The following is a 10,549-nucleotide window of genomic DNA, read 5'->3' on the forward strand; positions in this document are numbered from 1 at the left end:
ATGTGTGTGTATGTATGTATGTGTATGTATGTATATATGTATGTATATGTATATATATGTATATGTGTGTATGTACATATATATATATGTATATGTCTTAATATTTCAGCATCTAAGCACAAAATGGTTTTAAAAGAAACTAATAAATGATTCTCTTTATTATTTATATCTATTTTTATTTCAGTTTTTTAATAAGATACTATATCACACAAATAGCAGTGTTTTTTATTTAATGAAAGACTTAACGCCCCACTTCCCGACTGCCTGCTGCTCCTGCTTGGTCTGATGCTGTGTACACGGTCATCTGTGATTGTGTACTCCCATGAGCCTGCCTACTGTGGACAACAATTTACTTTTCTTTAAACACAGCCCATTAGATTCAGTGTATTCGCATTCATGGTGTAATAGATTTTTGCCTTAATATCTAGTTTCTAGTTCTAACTCCTTATTCAAGGTCTTGTTGGACTATTTTGCAGTGCTCTTTTGACAGATCTTCCAGTCAGTTTTGTCACACACAACACAACTAATCCAGAATGCGGCTGCAAGGTTAGTCTTTTCCGTGCTGAAAAGAATGTTACATCTCTGTGTATTATGCAAGCAGATATTGGTAGCCATTGATGAACAGTTTTATTGATTTTATTTTCTCCAAGCTCTTAATACACCCCTAAATCCAGAATTGTAGGCCTTCCAGATGTGTGTGTTCTGTAAGTGAAAAGCGCTTAGTGCCGTCCCAAACAAAAGCCCTTTCACAGACTTTTACCTTAATAGTTCCCTGCTGGTGAATTGACCTGCCTAACACCGTCTCATCAGTTAAGTATTTTAGCCATCATGAGATGTCTAAAGATGCACTTCTTCTATCTACTCTTGACCCTCTTTCATTGGAACTCTGGTAACACTTTAGTGTAGGCACCAATTCTCACTAGTTGCTAATTAACATGCATTAATACCATATTTGTTGTTTTCTACTCAATACCTTATCTTAACAACTACCTAATCTGTTTTCTATCTTCTTTTTATCTGCTATTTAATAAAAAAAAACTATTAGACTAAACCGGGACTTGTCTCAGCATATATAATATATTGTTATATATTTTTTTAAGTTGCTTGGGATAAAAGCATCTGATAAATTGCTGGATGAATAAATGTAAACGTAAATCTTCATCCTGTTGTTTGCCTGAACATTTGAAGATTGTTGTTGACAAACTTTTTAAGACTTAAAACAAAACAATGGTTGATCGTGTGGAAAGTTGCATCCATAGTTACAGTAATCTGTTTGCACTCAAGCACATATTACAAGGACAAAGTACATACGCAAATCCAGCATTTATGTGCTCCCATTAAAGTGTAAGCAAATAAGTTTTTGTCCCCATAAAAAGCTACTTTTTGCCAGATTTAGTAATGAATGTCTTAATTTTGTTGGCAACTTTGTTTCAGAGTGCATTTCAAATGTGATGTATGTATTCAAACATGATGTTGCAATACTTGTTTAGGAAGGTTTTCAAGAATGCCAGAGCTATTTTTCACTCCCATTAAACACAACAAGTGTCAATTTTACAGCATGTCTTCATCTTTTTAGCTATACATCATTTAGGGTTTTGAGGAACATGTCTCTCATTTTACTGGAGCATACTGATGTTGCTAAGCACAAGGACACATGTGGTTTCAAGTCTTTCCTGGCTTTATGAGTTTCATTAGCAGGTCTTTAGCGGAACTCGGGTTAAATTGCTTGTTAAATCTTGAGCTCATTATAGCAGCGGTCTCCAAGCACCTTTGTCCCCTGTGAAACTCGGTGCCTGATACAGACTAGTACAATATTCTCCATGCATCAATCAATAGATCCCTTTCAATGCATTGTAGAAAATGTATGTTTTGTCATATTCTTTAAAGCAGAGAAATTCAATTCAAAGTTCCAAGATGATTAGTTTTTATATTTTCCTTTCCGACAGAGCCCTGGAAAATATATATTTTGGAATAGTTACTGTAAATATCCATCTCCAAAGCAGTGGTGATTAGAATTGTTCTATAAAATCATACAATATTTCATCAGTTGACCCCAATTAGATATAAATAATAAGTCTATCTATCATGTTTCTGATACTGTTGTACAACCCCAAGCAGTTGTGGTGTGTACAGATCTGCTCATTTTGAGCTGTGAAAACCATAAAAATGTTGCTACGGTACTATAGTTACGTCTCGTAGTCCTGTTAGAAAATCAATGAAACCTACGAACCAAGCTAGGTTCAGGAAATGGACCCTCTACAATGAGGATCACTGTTTTAAGTTTTAATAAGGAAAATGTTCATTTGAACTGTTTAATTTTAGTGCACTTCAATACTGGTCCAAGTTCTAAACTCTCACCTCAAAATCTCTGATACTCTGTTCTAAATATAGCTCAAGTCCTTCCTTCAATTGAAGTCTGTGGAATTTTCTTGCCCTTTTGTTATCTGGCAGGTAAAACAAAAAATCTTATTGCTTGGAGAAATAACAGCACATGGTTTGAGAGATGATTCATATCTGTAGCAGCCGTGCTGGAGGAGTTGCACGCCAAAGATTAATACTTAGGGTTAAAGGTTTGCTCAAATTCTTAACTCTTAACTGAGAATTTTTATGTTTGCTTTAGCAGGCACTAATATGACATGTCTTCATGTCTTGTTTGAGGCATTTATTGCTTATTTCGCACCTTTTGTTTTGAACATTGACAGCTATGCTGCAGTGTAATGTGGGAAAAACACCAACAGCGTGAATGATGGTCAACAGCCCTGCTGCAGTTAGGAAGCGCTGCATGTACTGTAGACTCCTCTGACTGTGCTTTGCTGACGTAAGTCTCCTTCCTCAGTGGAGGAGGGGCGTTAGATCTGTTTAGTGCTGGTGCGTGAGCGACAGGGGAGGGGAAAAGCATTGTCGCCCAGCCTCCCTGCCCTCCACAGGCAGTTGATGATCATATCTGACAGCTTGGGGTGGAAGTTGAACTGCTCAGAGCGCTGGGTCCCCAGTATCTACTCCTCCCCTGTGAGCGGCTCTCAGCTGCTTTCTCTGCACCAGAGCCCGGCTTTGGCTCTTTGTCAGCGCATGGGGGTGCGGGCAGACGAGCGGCGTGAATATATCATGTACACAATAGAGTGAACGAGTGCAGCACGACCATGAAAGCCCAGCGGGAGAGGCTGAGGATTCCGGGGTTGACATTGGAGTGAGTATTTTCCTTTCTCTGTCACGTCTTCTCTGGCTGGGATGACAGCAGACTGTTTATCTGCAGTGTGTCTGTCGCTGTAGTGGTGACGGCACATCTGAGCTGAGCAGTGCAGCATTACCACAGTAGCAGCGTCTGCGGCATGTGTTGAAGGGTAAATATAGGTTTGCTAGCTTCTGTAGATCCAGCTAGTGTCCCTCTGCGTCAGCTTTGCATTTGATTTTTATGGAACGGGCTCATGTTTGGATAGAAGACGATGATGCTAGATCAATACAGGATCATCTTCTAGCCATGGCTTGTCAGACTACAGCCAGGACTTGCGCAGGAGCTGGGTGACCTGCCTTTTTGTTTTGCTATGCTCACGTCTCATAGCATTTATACTGTAGCTGTCGATCACCATTGCTTACTAAATTAATTGGTTGAATCCCTCTATAGAAGGCCTGTTTGTTGTCGACCTGTTAGCGGGTCAAAGATGCCACCATACTGTAGTGTTTGGTGCAGCGACGTAAACAGTTTATCTCTCATCATCCCTGATTGGCCATTGATATTTTGACAAGATTAGAATCCTTTTGTTTTTGTTTACAGGGGTTGCAAGAGATGCATGTTTGCGGTTATGATCAGGTGTTGCATCATGGCTGCTGTTGCTAGGGATACAGATACATGCCTATCTCCTAGACATGTCAGCTCAGCAGTTTCACCTGACATGTTTTGTTTCTCAGCAAAAGCAACGCTTGATAAACACATGATGTTTGTAGATTAACAGTTATTTTTGTAAATGTTAATTAAATTGGAACTTGTGGCCAATCTGTATAATATCAAGTATACAACTGATAAAAATCCATTTCATCCGTAAGTGATGGAATGAAATGCACCATTGTTTTGGCAACCCCTTCATAAGGCGTTCTACCCAAAACGCCTTTAACGTTCAAGCATGATACTGCTCTGTGGATAATGCATGCCAGTTCCTGTATGTCTCTGCACTCATATAAGCTCTCAACTTCAAAAGCTCAAAAACTACACTTGTCCATGATGAACATTCACAAAACTCAATTTGACTTCCAGCCTCACTCCACGAAGCTTGAGTCCAACTCCCACAAGCCCTTGCAGCCCATGCAGCCCGCTGCACGCGTTTCATTTTTGGAGGTAAGCGCGTGCTTCTTTTACATAGCCATTTTGTTTTGAGGCTTACCATGTTCAAGGCTCTGTGTTCTGCCACTGAAAATGAAAGCATGGAGTTCAGTGATCAAAACGGCACAGGGTCTTTATTCATTTATTTTTTCGTTTAAAATTGGTGTTTGTGATTTTATTGTCAAAAACTGTGGGGAATAGCTTTGTTTCTTGTGCTTATATAACGTTCTTATATTCACCCCCTTCCCCCAACCTTTTTGGTGAGTCTCTCATTCGCCCTCTTTTATGTGATAAATAGGATTTGCTGCTTTGGCCATTGAACATTTTGGTAGAAAGAGCTCTGCACCACTTCTAGTGGAATCCAGGTCATTTCAAAAGATTAAAAATGAAGAACTGTGGCAGCGATTATTTTTTTCGGCAAAGACAAAGGAAACATATTTGAGAAAGCAAGAATGAATAGTATGTTTTGTAGTAGTATGGCTTGAATTAATCAGTCGTAAAATATTGTGGGATTTATAGGTTAGAATGTATTTCATGAGGAGTTTACACAAAATGCATTAATGTGCCTTCATACTTTTACACAAAGTCTATTTTTAGTTTAGTTTAGTTTAGTTTCTGTGCAAATTCAGCTTTTTGAAACTGTAATGGAGTGTGCATTCATAAAATCAGAAACCCCTTCCTTTGAAATCTGATCACAAATAGACACCGGAGACTCAATTGAGACACATGTTGTTAACAGCAAAGTGTCACAGCTCACCCTCTTGTAATCGGATCATTCAGGGCAGGTTTTAAGACCAGGTGTAAACATGTCTATTGATTGCTTGAATCTACACTAATTTCTTGAGTGAAAATTGACAATCATCACATTTTGTTCAGGCTTCCTTCTGTTGTTGAAGCTGTTCCTTCTTTGGTTTGTTGCCTTTGCTATGTGCATTGCTGCCTGTTCTAGAATTCTGCATTCAAAAAGAACTTAACAGCACAGCCAGTCTGCCTTTGCTTGTCACCAAGTAAGTGTTTTGGGCTTGCTGAAGAAATGGGTCATTGAGCTGTTTGAGCTAGTTTGATTAGTTGGTGTTTACACACAATAGTTGTGAAACTGTTTCGACGATAAGGAGGTCATGACTGCGTTACAGAACGTTCATACACATGGTTTCTGAAAACAATATAAAAATCCTTGAGTGCAAAATCCATTCCTTGATAAATAAATGGTTCACGTGTAGCTTAAGAAAAGTCTACAGTGCATTGTCATTGTAGTGTGTGGATGGATATATTGGATCTTTCTTTTCCAGGGCCTCTAATCACTTTTAATACATGGGCACAGTAATCGGGCTTCGCACAGACAGCGCAGAGAGATATCAGCAGACTTTGCTGATAAAATGATGTCACACAGAGTTTCTGCAAGCCAAAGCAGAATGCGGAAAAGGAAGGTATACTCTGAGCTAAGGATAAACCGAAAGGGAAATTCTTGGCTGAAACTGAACAAAGATGAAATGCTGAGCTGAAGGCTGATTACCAATGGTTTTTCCTATTCCCCCTCCAACAATTTTGAAAGTTTTTTTTTTTTTTTTAGCACTTTGTATGTTAAATGTCAAAATGAGCTGTTTTGACTCTAAATTAATTGCAGTACAACAATTTAAAAATATTTACTTAAAACTGAACATTTTAACATTCTACTAGACATTATGCCAACAAGGCACAATTTAAATTGCAAATAGTTTTGGCCGTTTTTGAGACTTCACCTTCTTAAATCTGTAATGTGGTTTTTTTTTGTCTGTACAAATACATGCAGCCTTGCAGAACAGAAGGGAATTCTTTGAAAATAAAACAAGAAAATATTATAGATCCCAATCTATGTGACTGTTATAATAGAGCTGTTGTAATTATTATTAATATATAATGCTATATATATAATGCTGTAATAACCCTGTCTGTGTTTATAATGATTTTTGCATCTTTCTGTGACACTTTTAAATGTTTTGACACTGGAGACTTGTTTGCATTAGTGCACTCCTCTATTTAATTGTCATATCATTTGTTCAGTACAATTTTTTCAGTCTCTTTGCTTGTTCGGCCGAACACCAAAAGAGCTATTTTTGCTGTTTTCAGCTGAATAATTTCAGTTGCCGAACATTTGGTGCATCCCTACTCTGGGCTTTATATGCTAAGAAAGATAACTTGCAGTTGGTTGAATCAGACCACTGCTATTGTTTTTGGTTCATCCACTCCAAATTGGAGCACCAAAAACAGCACATACAGATATAGAGCACAGCCTGACATAGAAGACACTAGGCTTGGCTTATTCCCAGATTTAAGTTTCTATAGGTCACTGGCCTTGCAGGAAGAGATAAGAAATCACGAGACCAGAGTTGTGAAATAGACTTTGCTCCCTTCATGCGTGACCAGGTTCCTTTTTGATTTGTCCATTTGTAAAGCACACTTTGAAGGTTTGATTAGTTGTCTGCATGCCTGATTTAGTTGTATGTTGATTTAAGATTGTCCCAGCTCATAGTGATCCTTTGCCTCACACCTTGGTGGCTATCGGTCCCTCTGCATTCAACAATGGCTAATTGTCGAATGGCCCCATTCCACCCCTCCAACTTCATCTGTCATGTGTCAGGGAGGTTGGGCCTCTCCGTGTCCCTGCCTGCCAAAAGAGCAGATTGAAGAACAGAACAGGAGGCGATCAAAGGTGCTGAAGTGGAAGAGAGAGGGTGGTTTTCTTCATATGGCAGGTCCAGAAAAGGAAAAAAAAGGAGAGGGGTGAAGAGGCTTGGCTATAGGGTGCAGGACTTGCACATGGTTCCGGTTGAAAAGCTGTGCATTTCCATTTCAAATGGTCCGATGGGTTTTGGAGCATGGCCAGACGGGGAGAGCCGTGATTGCATTCACTGCGTCGTCTGCTGATGATGCATTGCTGCTCTGACTCACGCCCCCCTCCCTTCCTTTCTTTTCCTCTCCCCTCCCCGCCTCAGGATGTGGTACGGTAGGTGCCTGTTACACGATATGGAGCACGCCTGAGCCTCAATGAGTCTACGGGATAGCAGCAGAGCCTTGCGACTTTCACATCAAAACAAAAAGTCATCCTGCTGGAAGCGGTCCTGTCCCTCTGTCCCAGAGGCTCTCAGCGTACGAGCAGGAGCAGATATGACCTGAATAGGAAACAGCTCAGAGGAGCTTTCACACTCTTCGATTTAGGACACTTCAAAGGACACACTGTCCCCCTTGACAGCCTGTGTATGCTGCAGAGAGCAGCAGATGTGCATGGACAAACCTCTGTAGTGACAGAGCGTTGCGCTGGGAAGACTTCCCGGGACTCTTGCGTTGGGTGCCTGCTTCTCGTGGAAACTAGACATTTTTCCTCACTCTCTTTTCCAAGACAGCTCAGAGCACTTTGGGGGCATGACTTTGGGACAATGTCCGACTCCAGCTTATGGACTCTACTCTCCAACTTTTCTATGCCTCACTTTATTAGTGGAGCAAGATTACGGCGCTCCAAAAGGTAATTGAGCCATTGCTTTTCACTACTTTCTTCGGTTTTTAGGTGGGTAAACCTTTGTTAAAATTGAAGTCAGTTGAGGTTAGACAAGAACAGTATGGTAATGCAGGTGCTGTTTTGTCTATTGTGTTAGGTTTCCGTCATGAATGTTGAACTGGAGTACCTCTTGATTGTAATCAGGGCGTCATTGTTCAATCCATGCAGCAGGCACAAAAGATGTTTATATACATGCGTAATTACAGCACATTTGCCTAAATATGCATGTTGAATGCGAGGAAAATGATTGTTCTGTAAATCTTCTTGAGAAGAGCTGGCCGTCTTAGCGTTATTTGACAAATACAGTCGGATACACTGCTCTCACAGGAAATGCTGAAGTTGCGCTGTATCCTTTTCGCCTCTCATGTGACAAGACCAAACCTTTACCAAAAGGCCATAGATATCTCTCCTAGCAAACAGTCATGTGCATTTCTGCTTGTGCTTTTCCATCGTGCGTACTTTTTAATCCTGGGAATGACCTATTTTGCCATTGATGATACAGATGATCCGATTAGTATCCTCAAGCTGAGTGAATCGGACTGAATCTGTCATTTATGTTGAAATGAATTAGTTGTGGAGAACATGTAAAGAAAATAGGTTTGTGCTTTCTTAACAGCGCTGTTGATTTGGTTTGCACTGGGTGGAGGTTTCAGTATTGAGTAATGTCTGTAATATCTATAATAACTTTGATAATGATACTCGGTTGTTACACCAATAGCAAAGTATATTCCTTCTGCGTTAAATAGTGAAGTTTTATAATAACTACATTTTGTGTTATGTGTATACTATATAATAATGTTTTTACAGCGCTTGTGTGTGTGTGTGTGTGTGTGTGTGTCTAACAATAGTGGACCTTATCTCTGCAGTCTTCTGAAATGTTGGCCATGAATAAAAACTATCATGTGAAAACATGAGTTAGATAAGAGCCACTTGGATAGTAATTTAGTAATCAGCTTTCTTTTGTTTCATTTCTGTATTGAATGACATGGACAGAAAGTTATATAAATCATACTTTCAGGTAATGTTTAAAAGTGGTGCTTCAAAAATTAAACATCGTATAATTAACATTTAATCTAATGAATACTGTGTTTATGTGCATAGAGCAATGACGGATTTAAGTCTTTTTGTAAATTAAAAAAGGACAACCAAATAAAATGGACCATTAAAGAGACGGCGTAACAATTAGCCTTTGTAAAGTGTCTGTAAATGTCTTAGATTAGTCGGTGACGAAAGCCGTGGCAATACAGCGACTGATACTTGATTCAGTTATTACGTTGCTTACAATCATTTCTGAGTAGGTTTGTTTAAAATGCGGCGTATTGCAGCTATTGCATTTTCATCATAGCTGTACTGCAAGAAGTGTGGAGCTGAGCACTGTCCATTTCTAATCTGCCTGTGTGAGGCAGCTGTATAAATAGCAAAATCTGATCCTCTTTAAATGAGCGCTTATGAACAAGATATTATTCTGAATCATGCTACCTATTCAAAGGAGTCATATCGTGACATGACTTTAGTAGCTCTTTTAAAAGTAAAAATTTGATTTGCTGTGATACCGTTAACTTAAGTCTTAAAACTCTATAACCATTTTAAAACACCATTTATTGCAAAACTATATTATTATGACATCTTAACATCATAACAATGTGCTCACTACAGAATATGACTGCCCATGTTTGCATATTCATAATTACGTGTCTTTAACATATCTGAAACCTTGACTGGGCTTTAAGGCAAAATATTAGCATAAGAGTGGTATACAAAGTAGGATATGGCTCCTTTAAAGTATTTCAAAATGATTATTTGATTCATTGCCATTTTCCTTACTTGACATTTTATTTATTCCAGCCAACCCCTCTTTCAGACTCATCCGCCTCTCCACCTGCATTGAGGAAAATTACTTAAATTGTTTTCAATTTACTTGCATATGTAGACAAATGTCACATTATTCAGTGGTTTGTTATGTTTCTATAAGTTGTATGAATCATATTCTTTACTGGTAGTAGTGAAGGTCTCGCTTGAGTACTTAAGATTGTCGCCTAGTTCATTCTATTTCACTAAAAGCTAGAAAGTGTTTGTTGTTTTACTAAAATCATGCACATTTTCAGCTAATGTGATGACTCTAACTCGGAGAGAAATATTCAGCTGTCTTGACCTTCCTGCCCATAATAAGCTGTGGCCAGCGCTTATTTCTCATGGCCTTTTCCATAATGAATTATTCATGTTTTCAAGAGGAAAAGGAAAAGTTAAGCATCACAGAGACGGTTAAAGTCATGGCTCACACAAAATGTTGCATTCAGTGCAAAAGAGCAGCCTGCGCATTCTGTTAAATATCTCTTTGTGGGCTCCTCGAAGAAAAAATTAGCGGACGATAGAATTGTAATTTTTGGGCAAACTATTCCTTTTACACCTACATGAATGTGATGGTTTCACTGGCAGCTGCTCTTTGCAGTCTCTTTGCTGAGGTGATGATCACAAGGGCTTTGCAATGTCATCTGTGATGTCTGCCCAGCTGCCATTCAGACACCAGCTTTGGGATCAATGGCTAGAGAAGAGGCCACAGTCACATGTTCGATTCCCCTCTAGGATTTCACCATGTCCTCTGTTATTGTGCTGCCAAAGCATAACTATTACTTAGGACTAGACGATTTAGGGGAAAAAATGTAATCTCTCTCTCGATCTTTTTTTTTTTTATTTTTTTAATT

The 10,549-nt window shown here is 39.1% G+C and overlaps 1 protein-coding gene across 1 annotated transcript in view; it reads left to right on the top strand.

The window, feature by feature from the left end:
- The first annotated feature begins 2,876 nt into the window (after positions 1-2,876).
- LOC122347284 (microtubule-associated serine/threonine-protein kinase 3-like) overlaps positions 2,877-10,549 on the top strand; it is a 30,403-nt gene continuing 22,730 nt past the window's right edge. The window contains exons 1-2 of the mRNA XM_043242476.1: positions 2,877-3,187; positions 4,250-4,330. Coding sequence (XP_043098411.1) covers positions 3,141-3,187; positions 4,250-4,330 — 128 coding nt within the window. The 5' untranslated portion in view covers positions 2,877-3,140. The remainder of the gene's footprint in view (positions 3,188-4,249; positions 4,331-10,549) is intronic.

Source organism: Puntigrus tetrazona, chromosome 6 (genome assembly GCF_018831695.1).
Source record: "Puntigrus tetrazona isolate hp1 chromosome 6, ASM1883169v1, whole genome shotgun sequence".
NCBI lineage: Eukaryota > Metazoa > Chordata > Actinopteri > Cypriniformes > Cyprinidae > Puntigrus > Puntigrus tetrazona.